Source organism: Laccaria bicolor, genomic scaffold, assembly GCF_000143565.1.
Source record: "Laccaria bicolor S238N-H82 LACBIscaffold_2 genomic scaffold, whole genome shotgun sequence".
NCBI lineage: Eukaryota > Fungi > Basidiomycota > Agaricomycetes > Agaricales > Hydnangiaceae > Laccaria > Laccaria bicolor.
The window spans coordinates 2,935,749-2,960,392 of record NW_001889873.1 but is presented as its reverse complement, the minus strand read 5'-3'; the positions used below and the strand labels follow the sequence as shown (position 1 = coordinate 2,960,392).

Below are 24,644 nucleotides of genomic sequence, written 5' to 3'. Positions count from 1 at the left end.
TGGATATGTATGGTGGTATGATAATACTTTTCTAGTACCCTACAAAGGCGCCGTCCTCCGTGTTGTAAATAGGTCTCGACAAGTTGCAATGGCTTCTCGAGCATCATTTCGGATGAAAAGGCCTTGGAGCGCAGCCATGCTGACCCTCCTACCATTTTGCATCTCGTCATGTACAATATTTTCCAGCTGCTCTGAAAACGTTTCTACCTCGTTGTTCGAGATGCCTTTGATGCTTTCACCTTCACCATAGAATCGCTCAAACAGAATCCGAGCTTGTTTAGGGCTTGCGTCGCTGATTAGCTCGGATATATCCACACGGCCTGGACGAATAAGAGCTGGGTCTAGTTTCTCAACGTGGTTGGTGGTCATAAAGATGATTCGCTCCTCCCCTGAGGCCACACCATCAAGGGCATTTAGGAAGCCGGAAAAGGTGACAGATGATTGATAACTGTGAGCGGATGTCAGTGCAGAGTTGGGAGAGTTTCAAAATTTAATTAACCCATCCTCCGACGTTTGAACACGTTTATTGAAAGCAGCGTCGACATCTTCAACCAACACAAAGCTGCGTTCGGGAACATTCGATAACAGATGAAAGAGCTTATCATCCGCGAGACCGCGTTCCGACAAGTTGAGGACGCAAATGTCGTACGACAAAGAGCCAGCCAAAGCTTGAATGAAGGATGTCTTTCCAGAACCGGGTGGGCCATGTAACAGGTAGCCTCTGCGATACGGTATACCTAAAATCATAGGTTTGAAACCGAGTTCAAGCACGGCAGGCTGTGAACAACCAACCTCGATCAGCATACCACTGCCGCCGTTCCAAAAATGTTTTAATATCGCTTTCAACCCTCTGGGCCACCCCAGGTTCCAGAACGACGCTCTGAATCGGTCGTTTCTGTCGCGGTTGACCAAAAGGCCGCCATTCAATACCCCATGCCGTGTGAATAACAAGCTTGCCCTCTTGACCTCGCATTGCAAGCTCTCTTGCTTCTGAAAGGAGTTGAGGAAACAAGTTTTGATCACGAGAAAGGGTGGTTAATGTTACGGTCTCCCAAGGGACTCCCGACATGAGTTGCATCGATCGTGTTTCTCGTTCGCGTTTCACCTGCCAGAAGAAATAAGCATACCTGAACAGAGGAAATAAACAAAGAATGGACCTGCATCCAAGCGCCCTTGTAGTTGATGTAGTGATTTCCGGGACCAGCAACAAGCTTAAACGCCGCTGAAGAACTCCCATTCTTTCGCTGTTCTACGATGGTCTCCACGCTGAGCTGATGGCTGCGAACCCAAGGGGCCGAGCGTAGCGCGACATTTCCTTTCGAAGGTTTGCCGGCTTGGTGAGCCATCCAAGCCAGAAACCACTCGTAAGATTTGTCTTTATTATTTATTTCGAGAGAAACCAAAAGACGTCGTCGAAGGGCAGTTGTCCCCAAAACGGCACCTTGTCGGAGAGCGGTAAGGCCAACACCTAAAGCCTGTTGAAAAAGATTAGGCAAATTGGATATGTTGGGCGAGGATTTTGTCACCATTAACCCAAAGCCAGCTTGGAAATATGGGCTACGCTTGATAAAATGAGGACTTTAGTGTGGTGTTGCCAGCTGGGATGCAATGTGACGCACTTTTCGCCGCCCAGTATGCCCGAAAAAATAGATGAAGAGCCGACATTGGGGGGGGACTGAATAGCATGGGATGCATCTAGACCGGCAGAGACGGTGGATGCCATGAAAGGATATAATTTGGATATAACTTTAATTGCACCAGTGCTTATTTGGGCATGCTTGCCAATGGTCGGTGGCAACTCTTCTTGACTTGCATCGCAAAGTCATTTTCATTTTTTTTTTTCTTGCTTTCCCAATAACGTCCTCACCCGCGATGCTACCTCCTTCAAAGGTTAGAGAGGCTTACAAAGTCCTGGATTTAGAAGAGGTCCTCTATTTACTCGTCACAAATCGCGTAGCGCTTATTTCACGATGTAGGGGTCTTCCTTAGAAATTGTGAAAAGCACCTACAAGCAGGTAACGCTCCTTTCACTTCCCAAAAATCTATATCTCATGCCTTCTCAGATAGCACTTCGCACACACCCTGACAAGAATCCAGACCCTGGCGCCACTGCAGAGTTTCAAAGAGTCAGCGAAGCTTATAGGGTCCTTATAAAGCACTTGGACAAGTCATCTCCTCCTCCTTCAAGGACATCTCGTCGCGGTGCATTTGGGGGCTTTGGCTTTGGAGGCAGAGATGACTCGTCGGACTATGATGATGATGAATACGACGACTACGATGATTACTACGACGACGACGACTTTGAGGAAGAAGCAAACCTCGCTTTCTACATGTCAGATGGTTTTTTCTACTGTAACAATTATCGTCTTATGTGTGCTTCTGCAGGTTTTTGTTTGAACAGATGATGAATCGCAGAGAGGGTGGTTCTCGGTATAACTCGTGTGTGTAGACTCTCTCCTTGCCCCTCGGGCTTCTTTACCACCAGCACTTTCAGACTTTCGTCGACCACAGGCAAAGAGCGAGTCACCCGAGGAATATAAGGAACGAATCCGCCGATCTCGCGAAGAGCAGGTAGCTGCACAGGAACGTCGCAAAAAAGAGGCTATAGCTCGTAAGGAGAGAGCAGAACGAGAACGAGAACAGGGTATGTGGAAACCTTTTTTAGTAGATTCTACTCATACTCTTGACAGAGCGTCTGGCAGCTGAGCAGCGCCAAAAGAACAAGGTGGAAGAAAAGAAAGCACGCGCGGATGCTGAACGTAAGAAATCCGAACAAGCAGCGCGTACAAGGATGCAAAATTCGCAAACTACTCGATCAGCCGTGTTTGCAGCTGCGCGAGCTGGACACATTGAAAAAGTGAAGAAAGGGATTTGGGAAGATTCCGTTGACGCAGCAGGTGGCGAAGTGAGGGATGGGTGTCAAGAATTTGTAAAATCACCTCCAAAAGACCCCAAGGAAGCTCTTTTGCACATCGTTGCAAAGACTGAAGATTTGAATCTTGTTAAATGGCTTGACTCTCACAGTGCGTCATCCTCGAGCTCGTTGGCACGCGGCTGCCTGACCTTTGACAGATGCTGACGCAGAAGAGAAGAACTCACAAGGGTTGACGGCCTTCCACATCGCCCTGAAGCAGGGCCACATACCCATCGTCAATTATTTCCTGGAGGCATACCCCCCGAAAGATTCGGATTCTAAGCTTGTCTATGAACTTCCGGATTCAATCAGCTTACTGTCACTGGCTTTGGAATCTTTTGAACCAGAGCTTGTTTGGATGATCCTCAATAAGGGATTGGCAAGCTCTCAAGATATCAACAAAGCTTGGGCGTGGGCAACGTCAGACAAGGGCCTTCATGCAAGGAAGAAATCGGACAAGGATTCCGAAAAGTGCGAGGACATTCTCAAACTTTTAAAGCGATTTGGTCCACCTGGCTTCACGCCCCCTTCAACACCGATGGTCAAGCACAACTCTCCGGACAACTTGGCATCAAATGCGGCGTCGAGAAGTACGACCAAATCGACTTCAGTAGAGCCTCCCCCAACGCAAGATAATTCGACTGCCCAAAGCCAAAAGCAACAACAGCACCGTGGTCGGGGGCGCGGCCGGGGAAGAGGCAGGGGTCGAGGCAGAGGGACGTTCCCCGTACCCCCGCAATGATTTCCATCTTTCATCCCTGGCATTCCACGTTATTGCGCAATCTTTTACTTGCTCTTTCACATTCTATAGATTTCAAAAACCATTCACCCAACACCACCATTCGCTCTGCACATATGGCATATCATTCTTCAAAAATGCACCTAATCAGTAAATAATTGTGCTTTCTATTGTAACATACTGCCCTTACATACGAGTTTATCACTCCTTTAGTTTCAAGTAGAAGCAGGAGGAGGAAGAATTCCCCAAGTTAGAGTTAGTCACGGAAGAGAGTGCCAAACATTGCAAGCCTAACCAAATCTTGGCTTTCAACTTACTGTCACTAATTCAACTACTTTGAAGATGGGTCGTCTCGCAGAGATGCAGCGCAAGCTCTTAGAGGTTTGTTGAGCTTTCACATCATTATATTCATCTAATGTTGATGTTATTTACAGCAAATGATGGGGCCAGAGGCGATGGGAGTAGCCAACGCCAACCTTGTGTGGTCTGACGAAAAGGTCTGCAGAAACTTCCTATGCGGAACCTGCCCACATGCCCTGTTCACCAATACAGCACGTATCTCATTGATATCTCGGTGTTATTCTCGCTGACACGCGTGGTGCTGCAGAAAATGGATCTTGGTGCATGCCCAAAGTCGCACACCGAGCGCCTTAAAACAGAGTATTTGGCAGCGAAAGAGGCCAACCCTAATGACATTATATTTAACCGGTTCCAAATGGAATACGAGTCGAACATCTTTACGTTTGTGGACGAGTGTGATCGGAGGATTCGTGCGGCACACCGACGGTTGGAGAAGACACCAGAAGAGAACGCAAAGACGACCAACTTGGTATGGTTATTCTCATGTGTGTGTCCTCGGACTTACATGAACGCCGTTTAGATGCGAGAAATTGCGGAGATCGAGCTTGCTATTCAGGGTGGGACTGAGAAAATCGAAACATTGGGTGGGTTGTATACATGGATGCTCCGTTAAACTAGTTACTGACGAATTGGGCAGGTGAACAGGGAAAGGTTGATGAGTCAATGCGTGAGATGGCGGCGATCGAAGCACTCAAGGCGGAAAAGTCTGAAAAGGAGGCACGTTGCCAGCATTGAGACGTTTCGTGAGAGCTGATTAAAGTTGAACAGCGAGAACTTCAACAATTAACAGATACATCGGGAGCATCTGGACACCAAAAGCTCCGTGTATGTGATGTGTGTGGAGCATACCTGTCCGTCCTCGACTCGGATCGGCGACTTGCCGATCACTTTGGTGGTAAAGTAAGTTTGGATGGCGAAGTCTGTCGGCTCCTTGGTGACGAATACGCTGCAGATGCATCTAGGTTATCACGAACTGCGCAACATGCTTTCCAAATTTAGAGAAGAGCGTGAGAAGCGGAAGATGGCACCTCCCAGCAGCGCGCCTGCTGGCGGAGGTGCAGCACCTGCTGGTGGACCACCAATACGGTCTGGGAGTGATTACCGGACATCATCTCGAGGTGGAGATGATTATCGAGAACGAGGTGATCGTGATCGTGGATACGAGCGGCATACGTCGTCGCGGTACGAGTGAGTGTTTATTCTCTTTTGGTGGATTGGGATGATTAACGATTGTTTGTAGTGATAGAAGACGGGACAGAGAGCGGTCAAGAAGTCCGGGAAGGCGAAGATACTGATGAAGTAGTAGCTGTTACTAGTTTGAAGGGTTTTACTTGAATCACAAGCTCTCGTGACGAGTCAGGTGTACTTGATGCAATGTGACTATTGTGACCAACGGAGCTTGAGAGTAGAACAGAAGAAGCAGAAATTGGCAATAAGTATTTAGTGATATTGGCGATATTATAGCCACACCCAGCTTGCAGACAAAAACTTACTCTTTTCCTTGCAATCGACTCTGAATCGACTTTGAATCGACGCTGCTCCTGCTCTGTACCACCCTGGTCCACGTGCCGAAGAAATCGATCTTTGCATATGGCTTATGAACAAGACATGGGCATCGAGATGGCCCAGTCTCGTTTGGAACTTGGCCAGTCTCGTTTGGAAATACAGCAGTCTCAACCAGACATCCTCACAGCCGTATCTTTTGGTGTTCCTATTATTCCCCAAGATTCAGCTTCTCTCTTTCTCCAAAAACACGAACCTATGCAGCTCTCTAGTCCTCAACTTTCGTTACCTTTTATCCCTATGCAACCTGTCGATTCGCCGTCTATTCTACCTCCCTCTTATATGTCTGATCCCAATCCTCACATCGATCCTTTCGCAATGCTCGAGAGTTCGATACCGATGGACATGACTCCCGAAAATACGATAGCTCTTACTCCTCAGGCACCTTCTCCTTCACTTCACGGCTCACCCTCGTCATATACCGTAGGTGTCACATCATCACTTGAGTCTGCCCTTGGCCCAGCCGCACTTCCAGGTGGTCGAAGCCGTGCCAATACCTCCATCTCCCCGACTAATCCCATACCCCCTTCTTTCCCATCCATGCCCACCCGTCAACTTCCTGCCTTTTCTCCTCCAGCGGAAGCCATTGTCACTAAGCAAGAAGATCTAGTGCCCCGTCAATACATCAATCACCTCTTCAAAAAGTATATTTTTCCGTTCGTTCCTACTTTCCTTCTGATACACTCTTAGCATTGCAAATATTGCCGTCGATGCTCAAGACGCTTTTCAGAATCACCACAGCACTGAAACCAATATAAAGGTTGACCAACTGAAATCATGCATAGAACAAGTCTGTAACATGATTGCTCTCGTATCGGTCGGCGAGCAAACGCCTCTTTTGTTTCCTCCCGTATCTCCTCCTTCTGCCATTGTTGCTCCCGTTCCAGAGCTTTCCACTGGCTTTTCATCGGCTGCTATTGCTGCTCCGGTCGAAAATGCTAATCACTTGACCATTTCCGATCAATCAAGGAAACGCTGCGCTTCGGAACTAGAGGAGCACAGATCAGTGAAAGCACTGAAGCGAGAACCACAGGAGGATATTCCACTATCAATACCAATAGTAGAACCGATACCTAATTCGGATCCTTTTCCTGCGCCCCTTCCTCATCCCCTTACTGTTTTGTCTCAGTCCCGTCCTCCATCTCCCTCATCTATGTTTTCGCACCACGGTCCTTTCAGTTCTACAAACCAACAACAGCCTCCCAACTTTCCCAATTTTATTCCCAGTGCGACAGCGGCCTTGGATCTATCACCACCTCTCGTTGCGGGTGCCGAGTCAACTTTCCCCCCTCTGCAGTCGTCCTGGTCTGACCCCGTTGTCCCAACAACACGACACCAACACTCTTTATCAGCCGGCTCAATTTTAGGTCCTCCAGCACTTGCGTCAAATAGTCTAGATGCCTTTTCTGCACAAATGCAGCCCATACCACAACCACTTGCCTCCAATTCAGCTATCGGTCCTCCCGTCGGCAGGATGTCGCGTTCTGGCTCAATCAACGGTCCCCCTCCCTTCCCAAACTCGTTCAATTATGGATACCGCGATGCATTCGCAGATCCAGGCAACAACTGGCCTCCTGTGGCCAGAGTCTCAAAGCCCCCCGCCGTGCCACAGGCGACAACTTCAAAGGGGTGGTACTTTGGGTCTGAACCGACAGCACCTCTTGCTACATCTCCGTCGAACACGTCTGACGGGCTCAGTACCGCCCCCAGCACCACGCAGAATTCCCCGCCTTCCGACGAAGAGGACGAGGATGGCTCCGAATCTGACGGGAGCGAGTCCCATCCAGGGAGGCTTGCGACACATACCGTCAGTATTATGTCAAGTCTGCAAGCTTAACACTAACACTTGATGGTTTCAAGTCTTCCTCAGATGCTCCTACATCCCACCCGTCCACGGATGTGCCATCGGAATATCGAGCAGAAGTTGACCGCATTTTCTTCGAATATTTGAATCAAATTTGTTCGAATTGTGGGTTTTCATCTTCCACGCATTCGTTTAGAACTCATCCTTGGGTCAGTGGATGCTACTGATTCGAAGGGTGATCATATTCACCAGACCCTGATGGCGAAAAAGATGCAACGTTTGGATGAATCGCCCGACTTTCGCCCGTTCAAGTTTCGTATTCAAGCTTTTACAACCGCATTTCTGGAAGAGGTTAGGCGAAAACTGCCTAATTGATTTCTTTAATTGATTTTTTCGATTCAGCTCGCCAGACAAGGCTACCCAGAAGAAAAGATTCCAATGAAAAAGGTTTGTCACTCACAGGTGTGCACGACAACAACTTAGGTTCTGTGTCATTAGATTCGAAACTACCTCTGGCGTCAGCAATACATCCTGCGCTTCAACGAGGATGGAAAGAAAGCTAAATCAAAAGGAAATCATATTTGGAATATAGAAGCCAAAAAGGCTGGTGATGGAAAATGGGAATTTCGTCCGTTTCATCGAAAGTTAGCCGGAACGCCGCCAGGCGTGGCTTATTGCGGCCTACGATGGACCTGGACACCGCGGATATGGGATCCTCAAGCCGCCTCGCAAAACTTTATGGTGCAATACACTTCTCCCCATCTCCCGTCCTGGTTAATGTGGAAAGATGATCAATTAACGGGCATTCCTACTCTCGATGCAGAGAGCTGCCAGATCACCGTTGTTGCCAAGGTTTGTCGCACTTTTCGCCGTTTTCTCAAACTGACCTCTCGTCAGTTCGTCGTCGAGAACCAGGAGTGCCAGCTCACACACAACTTCAATCTCACTGTTGCACCCACCTCTACCATTGATCCGTCATTCTCTCGCTCTCGTCGCCCGTCGCTCGTTGGCGACCCCCCCAGACGGAGCACAAGCGATTCGGCCTTGTTCCAAGCGCCGCAAAGGTCTGTTTGTCCGTCCCACATTGTGTCACCATGTTCATCCCCGTTTTTTCTGTCAGGGCCAAGCGCCCAGCCCAAGTCTTGGAGTCTCCCGACACCCGTGTCAAGCGGGTGTTGGAAAATGTTGCACAGCGTGTAACAGAAGAGGCGGAGTCGCAATTTGTCTCAACTTCTCCCCCGGAACAGGGCGCACTTCAGGATCTTGTAAAACAAAAGCACGTTCTGGAGCAGACGGTAGACGCCTATGACAAGGAAATAACTGGTCACGGTCATTCGCAGACCCGCCGCTTGGCAGTTGCAGCGCAGAATGTTGTCGTTCAAGCTGCGCACAGAGTTATAGCTGATCGCACCGTTGCGACTGGTGGGATCCCCACGCAACAGTCAGAAACGACGGCAATGCAGAGCGTCACTGTTGGCGAGTTGACAGACGCTACGCAAGACGCCATTGCAACAGCTGTGAAAAGAAACGGAACTGCTTCTACCGAGGTTGATATTATTGTTGCTGCAACCTCGATCCTCAAAGCTAGGACACCAATACTCGATATTGTGCCGAGTAGTGTTCAACAACAACCACGCCCTCTATTGCCTGGGGCTGGTTCAACCAGATTTGCTGCAGGTACCAACCTGTCACCGCTCCCAGAATATGTGTAATTTTTTTTTTCATCTTGGGTTAGTTAGTACAGGGAACTGTTGTGGTTTTACAATGAACTATCTTTTTGGGTCACCTAGATTAGGAGTTTCGCCCTATCTATCTTATCTGCTGGGTTTTAGGAAGTTTCTAGCTCTTGTTCCATAGCATTATTCATCCAAAGACTGTATCACATACTGTACATGAAAGAGCATCAACCGTATTTGAGAATGTGCATGCTGAGCATACTTTTCCCAAGGGAATCAAGATGGGTGTATCCTCACGCGAGCTTGGCATCCCGCTCAACAATGTACCATTAAAACCCTGCCCTTCCTCTCTTCGCTTCTTTCTGGCCGGGGGGTCATCGGAATCAGAATCTATTTCGATAACTTCGTTGGCTTCTTGTAGATCGAGGATATCGCCGGCGAGGAATTGAAGGTGTCCCACCGTGGCCTCGTTATCATGAATTTCTACACCATTATGGAATAGACGTTGGCATATAGTTGGTATCTTGAATTGCTCTTGGATCTAAGCAGCAGCTTTTCACGAAATGAACTAAGGGGATGAAACAAACGTCCACAAACCATGATCTTGATCTCCTTCAAAGAAGTTGATTTCGAAACAGGGAATCTCCGTCTTTCGCCATGTTCTTTGATCTGACGAAGTCGTTTCGACTGCCTCACGCCAGCATTACACGAGTAAGTCGTAATGGGCTTGCGTTGGGATGGGACTTTGATGTTGGAGGTCTCAGTCTTGGAACCACAGAATCGGACAATGATCTCCGCATTATCCCAATCAGTCTTCCTGTTCGACGCCCATTTAAACCTAGGACCAGGCAGTATGTATAACATTCTCACCTCTTCAAGCGGCAGTCTGAGCAAACAAGGATGCTATGACCATAATTAACTTCTTCGTCGCAAATTTGCTGTTCCAGGTCAATCAGAGGCCCTGCAGAATACCTGAAAATGGTCATCGTTAAACTAAACGGTAGACATAACCCAGAACTAACAATCTCTGCAATGCATCCCATTCTTCACGTCGAATAACAGTGACGGTTGAATCCACATCAGTTTGACAGTTGGGGTCAAATATGAGAAGGCGGTGTTCGCAAAAAAAGGGCTCATTGTCCACAGTATCAGGCCTGGTGTTCTCGGCTGGATGGTCCACCCAACGTTTCCAGCACTTGTAGAACGGAGTAGGAATGACAGCGCAAGGTGTGTTCTCTGAGGCTAGTGGGAATATGGCCCACGAGTTATACATGTGTTTTAGCATTGCCTGAGTAGATGTGTTAGCTTTCAATCCTATATCGAGCGAACATCAAGCTGATATGCCTTCTCATCTTCCGCCCGTCGTCGACCTTCTTTCTTATCCTCCTTGGAGATATGTATGAGTGCATCACACACGGCACATATTTCTGCATCGCTTGATGTAGGATTCCACGTAGGAAATGATACTTGCAGCAATTTTACTGCCTGTGATGGTCTAAGTTAGTCTCCATCAACCAGACAGTTTTTCTGCTCGCCTCTTCGGAAATTTTACAACGGTTTGTCGTGTTAAGCGTCAAACCGCCATGTTCACATCGAACATGTTTATCAAAGTCACAGGAATCAGGAGGGGGATCGTCTTGCGAAGGAACATGCATTCTGGGCATTGATAGCCTCCAATCTAGCCATATTGTTGAAAAGTATTACCAAACACAACAATCCGACCATACCTTTCAACCACTTTTTAGATATCCAAAACCCTTCACAATGTTCAGGGATATCCGAGATGCGGTCGAAGTCTCTGACAAGGGCGGGGTGCTGCACCTGGTAAAGGCGTTCTGTTGAGGTCGAGGATAGTTCGTACAAAAAGTATGCAAAAGGAGGGATCTCATACCTCGAAAAATCGTGGCGACACACTCCTCACATACATCAGACGGCGTCGGAGTTGGATCGAAAAGGCAATATGTGTTCTTGACAATTTCGTCATAACCCTTCTAAATGGATAGGGATGATCGTGACAAATCAGGAATCGCAAAGACTAGCGAGAAATCACCTACCTTGGCAATGCGTTTCATGTCCCTTGCTTTATTAGGATCAAGTTTGCCGTGGCAGCAAAGGATGTCTCGGTTTGATATCACTTTTTGAATCTGAGGACTTGAACCAACTAATTCGGGGTCTAATTCAGGGTCTTCAGTATCTTGCTCAATAAGTGCAGGCCCGAGCCCTGTCTCGACAGAAGCCTTCGAAAGCCATTCCTCTAACGCCTCCTGACCGATGATAAGGGAGTCCTGCAGATTGATTCGATGAGCCTGTTCAAAAAATCATTGAGAAAACGCCCACCATCGTAGGTCGCAGCGTATTCCATGTGCGATAGACGTCCATCACCTTTTTTCTTGCATCCTGGAAACGTTTCTTGGCCAGCTTCTCCCTGGAAGGGCTAAATGGATAAAAATACAATGAGAGCTAACCGCCTTACCTGCTCTCAAAAATTTCGCATGCACCTTCATGAGCGGCATTCAATAAACGAACAGCATCAACGGCCCAACTAGGAGGGCAGGGAGTGCTGATACGTGTCGATGCGACAGCGACAGACTCGTTCACTTTTTCACCGAGTTCTTTCTTGGTATAAATAAGCATGTAGGCATCCTTGGACGTGATGGTGCTTGATAAAAAAAAAGTTAGTTGATAGAAGGGGATGCTTTGCTTCGGGGGTCCGTACTTGCTGTCGTCGCACGATGCCACCGCTGACGATGACGTCCCCGACACCATCACGTTAGGCCTGAGAGGAGTTGAAGGTTGACCATTGGTACAACCCGAGACACACTCTATAGCATCTTCGTCGCTATCGCATACCCGGCGCCTTTTTCGTGCATTCGCTCGATTCCTTCGAGCCTGATCCTTATGTTTTTCGTCAACATATCGGCGACCGTTTACTTCAGATCTCTTTTCTACTATTTTGTCTCCGAGCGACTTGATCCTCGTCACGGTCTCATCACTAAACTGGAACCATGACTGTAATCTGGCAGCGGTTAATTTTTTTTTTTTTTGAAAACAAAAACAAGACATCATACTCTGGGTCATAAACCTGGGCCTCATAGTGGCCATGATAAGCACTTGCACCTTTATGCAAAAGGATGCCGCGCAATTCATAGATGTTACTCTTATGCCCACCATTAGAAGTAGCAGCCTGGCTTCTGTCATTCTCGTTGCCAAGAAATTGAGACATGTCGAGGATGGTCGGAAAAGAAATTGAATGCTTCGACTTCTTTCGTTCCATTGAAGAAAAGTCATAGACAAAGCGCAACAAGGAAAAATGAAGAACATGCGGCAATTGGCGGAGTTCCGTGTAGCGTGTAGCATCTTTCAACTCATTGCACTGTGAACAAAAATATCTGCAGGGCGAGGGTGTGTCAGAAGATTCATAGACCTTATATCACCGATGCTAACCGATTTTCATCGACGAGTGTTTCTGGTAGAAGGGAGGTAGCCATGCGATCCTCAAGTCTGCTGTTGCTCTTTGATTGCTATCGTCAGCTTCAAGAGAAGTACATAGAAAAACCTTTTGAACTTACGTCAAAGTTGATCTCGATCTCCAAGAAATCAGTTATTCTTTCTGAGCGTGAGCGGCAGGCGTGACAAATGGTTCCGTAAACCTGTTGTCCTTGAAACTGTACAGGGTTCGTGATAATCAGGACCAACAAGGTCTAACACCCTTACTTGATTCGTCACGAGATGTTTCACCGAGGGCATGGACTGCTTCCTGAACTCGGCGTCGAGATGGGACATGAAAAGTTTTGAGAATCTGCGTCATAATCAAAGTAAACTCCTTTGATATTACAAAGAACATACTCTTGAGCATCTTGTTGCTCAGACGTACGAAGTTGAAGGCTTTCGACAAGCTTAGCAGGGTTGAAAACGCTTTGATTGCCGTTCTGGAGCGCCGCAAATGTTACTTGCAGTTGAAAGATGGGCGATTCCTGAATGTGTATGTTGGCCGGAAGAAAAGAGGACCGCTGACATTAACCTACGATAAACCTGTCTTCTGTTCCATCTGGTGGCTGGCAGCGGTATACACCTTCACGAAAGGCGAGATCTCGATACCACACCTGACAAGGAATGAGTTGTCGCACTGACGGAAAGGTGTGCATTTTCACTCTTACTTGTAGTGAAGCGTTGGCGTAACATGTAGCACCGAGATTCTGTATGCTGAGAAAAGTCAGATTTCTTTTGTCAAGCAAAAGTCCTACCCTCAGGCCAACTGGCAAGTCAGGATCTCGAGAATCAAGCATCGGATTTTTGCCTAAATTGGCTGAGGCGATAAACGACTCCCGAGCGTCCTCTTGGTTATGGTCAGACAACCAAGTAAGAAGGACATCAAAGTATGAACGGACCCTCTTCTTCCCATTTTTCCTGCCCCAAATAATTCAAACAATTCGGATTCGCCCTACATAGCTTCTTAGTGCATGGTGGCGCGTCGTCGTCAGATATGACAATCACGTCGTCTTCGATTTCCCCTTCCGCGCTGGAACTGAGTCCTTTCATTTCGACATTCTTGAAGAACGTATACTTATTAGGACAATGGGGATAACAATTCCTTTCCGAGAGCCCACAAGTCGAGAGAAGATGTTCCAGCGTGATGTCAACCACGTCAGTAATCTCAGTGCCAACCCAGGACCATGGCAAAGTGCTATCCTTTAGAGGCGCGATCCTCGTGAGGTCGTCTCCAAAAGCGAGACCTTTTGAAGAAACGGATCCGCGTTGTTTGCGTTTTGGTGGCATAGAGTGAAGGAAGACCAAGCAGTCGCGGCCAGGAATTGTTTGACTTATTTTAATTCACAACGCTGTTTGGTGAATGAAGTTCAAGTTGATATCTTACACACTAGTCACCGGCTAAATAGTCACGCGCACGTCCTGTCCTTCTATACTTACCACCCAGTTTCGCAAGGACTCAGCCTTTGCCTTCTCCTTCGATGGACGCCAACGTCGAACGAGAGGACCCTCTATGGAGGAAGGTCCTCTCGAAGGTCCTTTCCAAAATTAAGGCCAAGTTTTCAGCCACGGCAAATGCCCACCAAAACCGCATACGTCGGCAGAAAGCAGTGGTTGCACTTTTGACTCACCGTTTGCCCTTTATAAAGTGAGGAGATGTTCGAGGGTATACTTGGGAGAACATAATTTAACCTCATATCATTGCAGGCTTGCTCTCTTTTTGTTGGGATATGTGTGGATGCTCAGCATTCCTTCAACGCCCCTGTCAATGAACACCTACATCGACGAAAACGCACTACAACCAGCCCAGGTGCGTACGACTGAAATGGTTTCTGCGTGTTTTATTTTTTAAATTACTCATTCATGTGCACTTAGGTTAGCACGTACTGGAATTGGGGTGATGTTCACGCCGCCGATAGATACCTTGAACAACTAGAAGCTTTGAAACATGCAAATGCTACTAGCATTGAGTGAGAGCATGAATTTCTGTTATTTCTAGCCTCGAACTCATTTTTTTTATAGTCGTGCTCAAGTCCTCCGAAAAGAATTTAGCAAACTCGGCCTCTCCGCGTCAACCCAGGAATATTCGTTCTCGTTAAGCTCAGGAGTGGGCCTAATCGGTGCCCATTAGTTTCCTTTGCTGACGATTTTCCCTAGGTTACCAGAGGGGCCAATGCATATGCAGTAATATCATCACCTCGGGGTTCCGGGACTGAAGCAATGGTGGTAAGCGCTTCCTGGGCAAGCCTTACAGATGAAGGCGACGGAATGCTGAATCTGCGTGGGATATCTACGGTACTCGCGTTGGCTGGATTCCTCAAACGTTTGCTTTTTTCTTTTTCAATTTTCGATTGGTGATGCTTAATGTGAATCAGGTTATTCTCTCTGGGCAAAGGACATTGTTTTTGTCATTAGTGATGGGCATCTTGATGGTATGCACGCGTGGCTTAGCGCATACCATGGTTCAACGCAACAAAGTGCGCGATTTTAATCTGTCCTGTATGGTTTTGTCACGCACTCACCCTTCTATGATTCACAGATCTAGTGGCCGAAGAGTTAAAGATCTCCTCTGGAGTAATCTGGGCAGCTCTTAACATCGACTACCCCGGTCACTCATTCTCTCATTTGGGAATCTTTTTTGGTCGGCTTTCTTTTCATCACTAGGCTGCTGATATTTCATATGTAGTATACAGAAGGGATCAATGGTCGCCTGCCCAACCAAGACCTCTTAAACTCGTTTGAAAGAATTTCTCGCTACACAGGCGGCGTCCCTGTGACCGTTTACGACCATCTCCATCCTCAAGAGGACACGATAAACAAACAAGGAAAAACCTGGATCCCGTCAATGATTCGCAATCATCAAGGCGTTATATCCTATGCATATCACGCAAGGAATGTTGTTCGGCATTTAAAATACCAAGCTCGGGGTCGCGCCAGCGGTGTGCATGGGTTGTTCCATCAGTAATTTTTTTCTCGCTCTCGGTGGCGTTGGTTGAGGTTGATGATCACTATCTAGATTTCGGATAGATGCAATAACGATTTTTGCCGTTCCTTCCACAGGACCGCATGGATTTCATGCAATAGGAAGGTGAGCCGAACTCAACAGCGGTGTGGTTAAAAATAACACAGCATCGTTGCAAGGGTCGTCGAGTCTACCCTCCGGACCATGAACAACCTATTGGAGCGTCTACATGCGTCTTTCTTTTTCTTTATCTTAACTGGTCCCGAACGGTTCATTAAAATAGGCGGTTACTTACCAAGTGCCATACTTATTAGTGTCGCGATGATGTTTCAAGGGCTGGGTACGTGGGTCGACGCTGCCTGGGTACTCGACGATTCCGAGGAGTCTTCGCAAACGAGGGAGAAAGCTTCAAACAGCCCGTTGAAATGGAGGAAGAGACGAAGGCCTGTGATACCCGCTTTGTTGATCATGGCTGCAACCCACACATTTGGTGGCTTGCTCTTCTTCATACTGACTAGATCGTGGTTCATGAAGAGCTGTCAGGTAAATTTACTTGTGATTATTCCATTATTCGGATCTTACCATCTGCCTCTAGATTCTTTCACCAACACTATTCATATTCTTTGCCATCATACCCCTGTTGACCCTCACTATATCCAAACCAACATCTGAAAATGCCCCTCTGCCAACCGTTTTGAAAGCACTCAACCTTTGCTTTGCATCCACGGTTATCTCCATCACAGCTGTGCTCAACTTTTCCCTTGCGGTCTTCTTCTCCGTGTTGCTGGGTGTCCCGCTTGCGATCACTTCGTCGTCCTCAGCAGCGCCCATCCGCGCTCTGAGATACGCAGCCCATTTACTCTTGGGTTTTGGTTGGCTCTTTCTTGGACAGGAAGAAATGAAGGCGGCAATTTTGAGTTGGGAAGTTCTATCGGTGTGGTTTGCACCAGTTATTTGCCTCGTTTATGTGCCGCTGGTTTTGCAGGCTAGTATTGTATGTATCTTACCATCGTGTTCATAAGCTACAAAGACTTCGTATAAGGTATGAATCAATTTCTCAGAAACTAAAAGAGGAAAAGTAAAACACATCAACGAATTTCTGTTCCCTCTTCTGGCCCAAACAGATCATCATCTTCCTCGTTCTCATCTCCATCCCCTTCCTCATTCCCGATGATGTCTGGATCGGTATCATCGATGGCATCCACTGCAATACCTTCTTTTCTAAGCCGCTGCTTTTCCTTCATCTCGTCCCGTTGTGCGAGTTTCATTTCCAAATCAGATGTCAGCTTTTTGAGCGCATCCTCAAATCGTTTCTAATCACAAGTCTTAGCCGCAGTGGATGATGAATAATAAACGAAAAAGACAAACCCGTATGAGGGGATTGGCTGAGCTGGCAATTTCCTTGCCTTTCTTGAAAACAGCAGCTTCCAAGTCTCTGATCTCCTCATTGAGCAGCTTTCTTATTTGTACTTCGTCGTCGTCGTCGTCATCCTCCTCATCCTCTTCTTCACTCTCTTCTTCCTCTTCATCATCATCGATACCTTCCTCGTCCCCGAGTGCTAGGTCGAGCTCAGCTGCAAGCTCCTCGTCGATGTCGCCCTCCTCTCCTTCTTCTTCTTCCTCTTCGCCTTCTTCGTCGCCTAAATCGTCACCAGGTGTAGCGGCATCGCCCGTGTCGGATATTGCTGGCGTTGGGGCGTTGAGGGGTTCCTCCTGTTCAATGAATTCAGAGTCCGACAAATCTGGATTGACGTTCTCCAAAATATCTGGATGGTACATCAGCACTTAGTGATTTCTGCCCAAGGGTCGAAGCATGCCATATTTAACTTCCGTGGCTAGCGAGTCTTCGTCCAAGAGTCTTTCGACCTCTTGTTCAACACTTTCGATGGTCTGTGGCACATCGTTTAGCGGTACGACGGATCGCGTGTACAAAACATACCCGTCTGTTAACCCTTTTCCGGAATCTGCGCTTCCTAACGTGATGTAAAGGCGGAGTGATCCCATGAGGCCAAATAAACTCGTCGATATTGAAGTTCTTGTGATTCGTTAGTTGGCTCTCATCTGCAATCTTGTTTCCGACCACTAACATCTGCGATATATCTAAATAAGAAACGTTTGAGAGTCTGTGAGAGACCCGGCCACCTGACATATATCTGCCACCTTGAACATTTGCTTGCTGTCCAGCGTTTTCTGTGACTCGATAATACAAGGAAGATCTACGAGTTTCGAAGAGTAGGTATTATTGCCTATGTGAAACACAGCTCTTCGAGAGTCTAAACCACCAGTCATTATGTGTCAAAATCCCCGAAGGTGTTGCGACTCACCCTTGAACTTGAACCAGACATCATTTGCAACCTCTCGAGCAGCTACGGTTTTCCTTAGCCTATCAGCATCCTCACCAGGGGGCATCCGCAAAATAAACTGCTCCTCAAACGCCAAATCATCGTCATCTGAATCTAGTTCATGATCATATTGACCCAAGAACGACATTCCAGGCGCTTGAGCTGCGGCCTTTTCGCTCAATTTGAGCTTCAGCTTCGGCTGCGCCTTGGGCTTCGCTATAGATGATCGCGTCGTACGTTCCGAGGTTTCCATTGTGGGGTGGGTAGGAGGGTTACTGGAGCTTCGAAGGCGTGAGGAGGCCAATGACCGTTCTGCGACTGATCTTGGACGCGAATTCGCATAGAATGATTGGGTATTCACTGCTCCAGCTCCGATGGTAAAGGAGGGACCTGGCTGAGATTCGATAACGTCAACATCGTCAATGACAATCAAGTCATCGTCCATATTGGACTTGAGCGCTTGAGCTCGGCTTGAGCAACTCTTACAAACAACTTTCATGCATTCCTCTCACGTGAAGCACCAGAAACATAATAGTGATAATCATTCTAACTACTAAGCACGTCGTCTTCCAGGTCAACGCCAATATCATTTGCGCTTCTCGGTTGCGCTTGTGCCAACCTCAGCTGTTTCAAAACTGGGGCACCCACCACAACGAGGTACGCAACGAGAGAACCGATGGATAAGCCAAAGAATGCCCAACGCATTCGATCATGATAAATATCTTCTGGAGACTTGATCTTGCGTTTAGATTCTGGTACCTTTGATGAAGTTGGGATCTCGAAGCTGATTGTATCGTGTTTTGTCCCTGCTACGGGGTGGCTAGGGCCTATAGCTCTCTCGTAGATACGTTGAGCGTGTAATGCCAAAGTCGGGAAACAGTCCTTCACAAGATCCTTGAGTACAGCACTCGGATAGGGAGGTTTTACCAAAAGCAGAATATGGGCTGCGAGAAGAACATCCAATGAGGTGGGACTCCAGGTGTGTTAGTCAAACTTGGAGTGGAATCGACAATGGTACGCTTACAAATCCTGGTAAACAAAATCCTTGCCCCCCAGGAGACGCTGATAAATTGAGAGTGTCGAACGGGCCTTCTCTGCAAACTACGGAAATGTTGAGAACATGCATAAGTACGATTGTAGGAAAACTGATGACCTTTTCTTGCTCAAAAACCTGTGTAAATACGGGGGTGCGGAGTGTTGGCTTCGGTGATTGGGACTTGATATTTTTTTCGATATTTTTTTCATTCACAAGGTGACTCCACAATCCAGACGTTTCCAGACGTGGCTTGTACAAGCTACGTATCCTGTCCGGAACGTAATACCGTTGTGGAACAGGTAACATAGACACTAGCGCTGGGTGGGTAACCTCCACCCAATTTTCGTGCACCGAGTAGAGCATATGGTACTAAATCCTTACTAGGCGAAATGAAGCGGGGATGAGAGGTAGAGGTTGGCGTACCACTAAATCTCCGAGGTTGGATTTTACGTGTGCACACCATGCTTGCTTTTGGGCTTTTTCTAGTTGTTCCAAAGAACCGTCCAAGTTTGCATTTGGGTATGTCAAAGGGTCAGAATTGCCGAGGCCTACGACGTATTTGATGATGGATGGGAAAGATACAACAACCTGTTCGTCATGAACGAGAAAGGGCAGTTGTCCTGATTTCCACTGTTAGCTAGATGTACATTGAGCGCAAGAAGTACTTACATACCATTAGGAGACACGTCTGGATTGGCACATTCGGTGACTGTAAATTGTTCTGGGATGGCCAGTTGGAGATATAAGACAGTTGCTAAGCAGAAAGGATCAAAAGATGGCAACCCCCATTGCCCTGGCCAAACGTATAAAGCTAGTTTTTTGGAGGGAGTGTCTTGCGACATTGATGAAATTCTTGCAGAGTTTCTAGTTGTAGAGTGACGAAAGAGTGATTGATCAAGCTCGTTCAATCCTTCGTTTCAAACAGAACCAAAGCCTACAACTCTGTTAGCCAAATCTACGTAGATACTCTACAAAAAAATTGCGAAACAAAGTGACTATGGCGGCATTCGATGTGGTTACTCAATAGAATCACTGATAAGCCTCGATGATCTCCTCCCGCCAGGCTTCTGAATCTAGAACGATGCAATCTTCCTCCTCACCATATTCATCAGGCACCTGCCCTCTGCCAAACATGTCCGCAAGGAGGATATAGAATGGACCTGCCTGATGGGTCCAATCAGCTTGCCAAACCATCTGGCCATTCCTTCTCCGAGCATGTTCACCACATATAGGTCTGGGAGGAGCAACACCACGCCACAGTTCAATGGTAATTCTTGGAAGATTAGGGTGAGCAGGCACAGGCCCGGGGTCAATTGATATGATTATAACAATTTGAACCTGAGGTAGTGACCAGTGATTAAATGACCACAATTTTAACAGGAGTTAGTTAACTAACCTCTGGCATGTGTTCAATCCACAGCCTGGCATCAGTCTTCAATTGTTGCAAGCTCTCTGAACAGCCTACTTCAAGGACAACACTGGGGTTCTGTGAGTTGCCGTTGGTTGGTCGGAAAGCAGCATCTGCTTGCTTCTTTCTCTCCCTCAGCTGATAGGCTGAAATGAAAATGGTGAACCCAACTCATTTTTTAGGTCTGTAAAAACATACTTCTTGTCCCAATGAACTTGCACCCTAGAAGTGTTGACTGATGAGGAACCAGGGCAGCAAGAGCAAGAGTGACATTCTGGACCCAAAAACCAGATGCCTCATCATGTGTGGCACTTGGCATGAATCTGATGATAAAATTAAATCATCACTGTATGTTAGTACTCTTGAAAATTGTCAAAACATTCAGGTTTTTGTAGAACATCAACTAACCTCATAGACCTTCTTCGTTCCTCTTTGTCAAGTAGAGAGTGTGCAGCCTCCAACTCGTCCTCAAAGACATTGTAACAGAAAATGTGCACACCAGTTGGTGAAGCGCTGCAGATTCAAGATATCTGAGACAGACCATTTATTTGAAGCTTTGAAGGCCGCAGTCTAGCTTACCAATTCACATCAGATTGATAGCCTGCCTATAGGTCATTTCGTTGGCAGGGATTGGGGCTCTGTAAGTTGTAGAGGAGGAAGTGTCGGGGGCGACGAGACAGACATAGCAATGATTTATAGGGGCAATGATGACTGATATGTAACTTTCTTTAAGACCATCGATACAAAGGTCGATTCCCTGGAAAGACTCGTCTTTAAGGTCGTCTATGGGTTTGATAACGATCCCACCGCTAGCTTTGGTGGGGTTGCTCTGGTCGACTTCCCCCTCGAGTTTCAAAGCTCCCAGAAAATCGGCTGTAATGGGCCGCAAAGCCTCCAAGGGGGGTCATATAGCAATTTCTGGCAGATCACAAGCTCTCGGAGTCGCGAGGTAAGGCCACTTTTATACGAAGCAAACCGTCTTCGGTGGTGAGTGCATCAGCATCATCCGACTCCAGGTATTGAAAGATGCGCTGCCTTGTCGATTGTGTAATATATATGTACTTTAATGCAAGGGAAGGGAACAGGAGTTAAACTGTACTTCGGTCAAAACAAGATTTTAACTAACTAGAAAGAAAAAGTTATAACGGTGAGAGGAAAAGATGGCGGGGGAGAAGAAAGAGAAAGGTAAGACCCACTAGCGTAGCGGGCTTACATGGCGGCTCTCAGTTCCCTTGATTTCCTGCACTCTCGAGAGCTAAAGAATCGGCATGGAAATTAACTTCTTGACTAGGCTCGACCTTTAGTTCCAGGCCAGCCCCAAGGACAAAATATCTTTGGACACCAGGGTTGTTCGATGTTGTCGCAGTAGCCTTCCAGCTAACTGTTCTTCTCAGCTCGATGGATGGCCGCCTATATGTAGCATTCTAACAAATTTGGTAAGCTAATTTTACAGGGAATGATCAGCCTTACTGGGTAGTGGTTGGTCACCGCCGTCGTCAACCTGGGCAGCCTCGGAAGATCCGAAATATGTGATGGCGGCGTACTCATACTGGGGGGAAGACTAGCTACCCTACGCGAAGGAGCTATGATGGGCTTTCGCTCTGTAGAGATCCCCTGAGCTTCGAGAAATTCTGAAAGGTTTTATCAACACCAGAAAAAGTAGTTCGCACCAACCTTCGCTCACCAGCTGTTCTGTAACGAAAGACAAAAGATACATACGTGCTCGGCACTTTGCGGCTAGGCGAGTCCTTGCCATGAGGTACGACATGCCAAGTCGAGCCATACTGAAGGGATTCCGTTTCTTCCCCCAGGCTGTCAAATTTCAATAAACTTGGCCCTCGCTCCGCGACTTTGAGTCACTCACCCTACACATATATCCCCTGGCCTACGCTTACCAAGAGCCAACACCGGTGGTGTGTCTTGGATTAGGTTTGGTGGCCTGCTTGAAATCCGAACGACTCTCTTGATTCGCAAAATTATCATCCCTGTTTCTTTGTTTGCTGCTTGATCGATTGTATCTCCAACTTCGACTATGCTTCAGGACTCCAGTATAATGTTATTAATTCGCCGCACTCACCAATATCAGGCACTTTTTGGAATTGGAAAGGTCGCTCTGTTGTTCTGGATGTCCTGAATCCTGATCTCTGAGTAAACCCTTCCCCGAATAAGAAACGTCCCGGAACAATGTGACCATCCAGAGTGATAAAACCGCAAGAGTCCACTTTGCTACCATGGTCTCTCCAACACACAGCGAATTTCTAACAACAGTACCCTAAGCATACCATGCTGACAATGCAGTAGTCACTTACCTGACCTTCTTCGCTTGGAATCCAGCAAGACAAGCGGTTGGCAGCAGAATCATAGGCAACGAGATACTCTGGAAGGGGTTTGTCGCCCACTGTTATCCAGGCTGAGAATCCGCGATGTGTGAGCATAATATAATTAGGATCTGAGGCTCCTTTGAAACAGATTCCAGTGAGATGAGAAATGAATGTGGTGCTTGTGTGGTGCGTTTCGATCTCGTGGACTGTCTGCGTTCGGAGTCGTAAGTCGTCAAACTTGAAAGCAAGAGCTTAATAGGAGGTCCTCAGTAAGGCAGAAACGAATGACTTACTAAATAGATAAAGGAGGAAAAACTTACAAAGATCTTGGAGAAAGAAAGAAAGTAACTCGAGGCATTGCAATGGTTGAAGCGGCAACTTGAACTCTTTGTCACGCCTCCACGTGGTCACGTTCGCGTAGCGTACCAAAGTGCACTCCTCTTTTTCCCATCTCCATCCAGGATACATTGTTGACTCGCCTCGAAGAATTTGTTCGTTCTCTGACTCATGCCACCAAGTAGAAAGTCCTTCAAGAGGAAAATAGACGCGAATCTGTCGGAAACCGAAGGGCCATCTACATCCAAGGTCTTAAAGAAAGCAAGGACCGAAAACATATCTGTCCCAGAAATTTCGCAACCAACCAACAAAGTCCTTCCTGTAAATATTACATTTCCACCACGAGAACCTGGGACGGTTCGCCTAGCAACGTGGAATATCTGTGGCCTAGCCGCGAGTCAGAAGAAGGTATGTTGCTCGGTGGTCAGTAATTCGTCATTCACAACTTTCCCCAGGGTTTCAAGTATTACGTGGAAGCGGAGGACCCTGACATTTTAGTTCTTACAGAAACAAAGGTATTCACAATCCCCGTTTGTTGAATCTTACGGGACTCATTGTTCTGTGGCGCAGGTTAACGACGTGCCCAACGATCCCGCTTTGACGAAACGGTTCCCCTATGCGTATTGGTCAATATCCAGTAAAAAATCGTATTGTGAGTACTCCGCTGTGATCATCAATCTCACTTTAAACTGTGCCATTCAGCTGGGACCGCCATCCTGTCAAAACATGAGCCACTGAGTGTGACGCGAGTCCTACCAGGTCATCCTGATCCCTCGCATGTGAAAGGAAGGATCATTACCCTCGAGTTTGAGAATTTTTATGTCGTAGGCACGTATGTTGTGAACGCCGGCACCGATCTGAAGGTTCGCTACGTGTCCCTCGCACGATTCTTATGCACCTTACTCCCAACCCCAGACTTTGGATGAGAAGAAAGAGTGGAATGTTCATTTCGATGCCTATATCCGTGATCTCGATTCCAAGAAGCCTGTCATATGGACCGGGGATCTCAACGTTGCACCAACCGAAATGGGTATGTACTGCAACCATCCTTTTGGCCCAAGGTTGATCACCGCAGCAGACCTTGCAAACCCAAAGAAAAAATGGAATAAAACGGCAGGGTACACCGAGGCTGAAACAACGGCATTTAGGAAGATCCTGGCCTCGCCCGACGACATCTCTGCGAACAAGTTTGTTGATGTCTGGCGCCAATTACATCCTGAAGACCGGCATTATACATATTTTTCGTACAGATTCAACTGCAGAACGAAAGGACTTGGATGGAGACTGGACATGTGTTCGTATTCATTAAATTTTTGATGTTTTCAGAATCTTACTCGTTGGTTAGTTGTGCTTAGCGAGCGAATGATGGAAAGGGTAAAGATGGTATGTGCAGTCAGGATTGACACTAATTCATGAAGCTGAATGATCTTCCAGTGTGAGATCCGTAGTGAGATATATGGTGCATCTGACCATTGTCCTCTGGTTATGGAGATTGAGGGCAAACTGTAGAGGCGGTTCTCCTTCACAAGTCTTACATAACTTCATAGGGGGCATAGCTCAGTTGGGAGAGCAGTAGACTGAAGCGTTGTTGTATTCTAAAGGTCCCGCGTTCGATCCGCGGTGCCCCCAATTTTTTCCTCATCAGGAGAAACCTTGCACTTGTAATTCACAACTTCTCTCGTCTTTCTTTTCGGCCT

General features: G+C 47.2%; 10 protein-coding genes across 10 annotated transcripts; 4 read left to right on the top strand and 6 right to left on the bottom strand.

Annotated features, from left to right (window-relative positions):
• Positions 1 to 39: 39 nt before the first annotated feature.
• Positions 40 to 1,559, bottom strand: LACBIDRAFT_187928 (uncharacterized protein; the record flags this gene model as incomplete). The annotated part of the gene is made up of 5 exons (XM_001874894.1): positions 1,527 to 1,559; positions 1,158 to 1,475; positions 793 to 1,105; positions 500 to 737; positions 40 to 448 (listed from the first exon to the last, which is right to left on the bottom strand). The coding sequence occupies exons 1-5, from the start codon at positions 1,527 to 1,529 to the stop codon at positions 40 to 42; spliced, it is 1,281 nt and encodes a 426-aa protein (XP_001874929.1). The 5' UTR covers positions 1,530 to 1,559.
• A 313-nt stretch (positions 1,560 to 1,872) lies between these two features.
• LACBIDRAFT_292334 (uncharacterized protein) lies at positions 1,873 to 3,861 on the top strand (the record flags this gene model as incomplete). The annotated part of the gene is made up of 6 exons (XM_001875425.1): positions 1,873 to 1,890; positions 1,977 to 2,371; positions 2,416 to 2,441; positions 2,495 to 2,644; positions 2,691 to 3,023; positions 3,073 to 3,861. The coding sequence occupies 6 exons, from the start codon at positions 1,873 to 1,875 to the stop codon at positions 3,654 to 3,656; spliced, it is 1,506 nt and encodes a 501-aa protein (XP_001875460.1). The 3' UTR covers positions 3,657 to 3,861.
• A 1,742-nt stretch (positions 3,862 to 5,603) lies between these two features.
• LACBIDRAFT_306136 (uncharacterized protein) lies at positions 5,604 to 9,092 on the top strand (the record flags this gene model as incomplete). Its single annotated transcript, XM_001875424.1, has 8 exons — positions 5,604 to 6,220; positions 6,267 to 7,383; positions 7,437 to 7,545; positions 7,595 to 7,731; positions 7,783 to 7,827; positions 7,879 to 8,232; positions 8,278 to 8,444; positions 8,501 to 9,092. 8 exons carry the CDS (start codon positions 5,604 to 5,606, stop codon positions 9,090 to 9,092), a joined length of 3,138 nt encoding a protein of 1,045 aa, XP_001875459.1.
• Positions 9,093 to 9,243: 151 nt separating this feature from the next.
• On the bottom strand, positions 9,244 to 13,832 carry LACBIDRAFT_306135 (uncharacterized protein; the record flags this gene model as incomplete). The annotated part of the gene is made up of 20 exons (XM_001874893.1): positions 9,244 to 9,597; positions 9,654 to 9,873; positions 9,927 to 10,028; positions 10,079 to 10,344; positions 10,401 to 10,541; positions 10,592 to 10,734; positions 10,784 to 10,891; positions 10,948 to 11,047; positions 11,111 to 11,341; positions 11,394 to 11,481; positions 11,530 to 11,715; positions 11,773 to 12,072; positions 12,125 to 12,445; positions 12,501 to 12,568; positions 12,626 to 12,721; positions 12,771 to 12,855; positions 12,903 to 13,030; positions 13,082 to 13,159; positions 13,214 to 13,392; positions 13,445 to 13,832. The coding sequence occupies 20 exons, from the start codon at positions 13,830 to 13,832 to the stop codon at positions 9,244 to 9,246; spliced, it is 3,582 nt and encodes a 1,193-aa protein (XP_001874928.1).
• Positions 13,833 to 14,023: 191 nt separating this feature from the next.
• Positions 14,024 to 16,525, top strand: LACBIDRAFT_306134 (uncharacterized protein; the record flags this gene model as incomplete). The annotated part of the gene is made up of 11 exons (XM_001875423.1): positions 14,024 to 14,190; positions 14,250 to 14,352; positions 14,418 to 14,512; positions 14,565 to 14,649; positions 14,700 to 14,865; positions 14,918 to 15,019; positions 15,082 to 15,183; positions 15,236 to 15,503; positions 15,559 to 15,630; positions 15,684 to 16,047; positions 16,100 to 16,525. The coding sequence occupies 11 exons, from the start codon at positions 14,024 to 14,026 to the stop codon at positions 16,523 to 16,525; spliced, it is 1,950 nt and encodes a 649-aa protein (XP_001875458.1).
• Positions 16,526 to 16,592: 67 nt separating this feature from the next.
• Positions 16,593 to 18,291, bottom strand: LACBIDRAFT_306133 (uncharacterized protein; the record flags this gene model as incomplete). The annotated part of the gene is made up of 6 exons (XM_001874892.1): positions 16,593 to 16,817; positions 16,873 to 17,270; positions 17,322 to 17,394; positions 17,444 to 17,593; positions 17,647 to 17,777; positions 17,829 to 18,291. 6 exons carry the CDS (start codon positions 18,289 to 18,291, stop codon positions 16,593 to 16,595), a joined length of 1,440 nt encoding a protein of 479 aa, XP_001874927.1.
• Positions 18,292 to 18,392: 101 nt separating this feature from the next.
• On the bottom strand, positions 18,393 to 19,724 carry LACBIDRAFT_306132 (uncharacterized protein; the record flags this gene model as incomplete). The annotated part of the gene is made up of 5 exons (XM_001874891.1): positions 18,393 to 18,819; positions 18,871 to 18,947; positions 19,000 to 19,251; positions 19,306 to 19,502; positions 19,556 to 19,724. The coding sequence occupies 5 exons, from the start codon at positions 19,722 to 19,724 to the stop codon at positions 18,393 to 18,395; spliced, it is 1,122 nt and encodes a 373-aa protein (XP_001874926.1).
• A 187-nt stretch (positions 19,725 to 19,911) lies between these two features.
• Positions 19,912 to 20,703, bottom strand: LACBIDRAFT_306131 (uncharacterized protein; the record flags this gene model as incomplete). Its single annotated transcript, XM_001874890.1, has 4 exons — positions 19,912 to 20,220; positions 20,279 to 20,436; positions 20,489 to 20,613; positions 20,699 to 20,703. 4 exons carry the CDS (start codon positions 20,701 to 20,703, stop codon positions 19,912 to 19,914), a joined length of 597 nt encoding a protein of 198 aa, XP_001874925.1.
• Positions 20,704 to 21,322: 619 nt separating this feature from the next.
• LACBIDRAFT_292330 (uncharacterized protein) lies at positions 21,323 to 22,927 on the bottom strand. The gene is made up of 7 exons (XM_001874889.1): positions 22,905 to 22,927; positions 22,600 to 22,848; positions 22,368 to 22,548; positions 22,155 to 22,314; positions 21,975 to 22,102; positions 21,761 to 21,921; positions 21,323 to 21,714 (listed from the first exon to the last, which is right to left on the bottom strand). The coding sequence occupies exons 2-7, from the start codon at positions 22,723 to 22,725 to the stop codon at positions 21,514 to 21,516; spliced, it is 957 nt and encodes a 318-aa protein (XP_001874924.1). The 5' UTR covers positions 22,726 to 22,848; positions 22,905 to 22,927; the 3' UTR covers positions 21,323 to 21,513.
• A 191-nt stretch (positions 22,928 to 23,118) lies between these two features.
• LACBIDRAFT_306129 (uncharacterized protein) lies at positions 23,119 to 24,456 on the top strand (the record flags this gene model as incomplete). The annotated part of the gene is made up of 7 exons (XM_001875422.1): positions 23,119 to 23,355; positions 23,403 to 23,462; positions 23,518 to 23,599; positions 23,650 to 23,810; positions 23,863 to 24,241; positions 24,293 to 24,330; positions 24,382 to 24,456. 7 exons carry the CDS (start codon positions 23,119 to 23,121, stop codon positions 24,454 to 24,456), a joined length of 1,032 nt encoding a protein of 343 aa, XP_001875457.1.
• Between the last annotated feature and the right edge of the window lie 188 nt (positions 24,457 to 24,644).

What these genes read in the sequence shown, in the direction of transcription:
- LACBIDRAFT_292330 (XM_001874889.1), bottom strand. Translation starts at nt 22,725, where the DNA reads ATGCTCACACATCGCGGATTCTCAGCCTGGATAACAGTGGGCGACAAA. An exon ending in CCAAAAAGTGCCTGATATTG is followed by an intron (nt 22,315 to 22,367) that starts GTGAGTGCGGCG and finishes GCATAGTCGAAG; the next exon opens with TTGGAGATACAATCGATCAA. An exon ending in CTTTCGTTACAGAACAGCTG is followed by an intron (nt 21,922 to 21,974) that starts GTGAGCGAAGGT and finishes AAAACCTTTCAG; the next exon opens with AATTTCTCGAAGCTCAGGGG.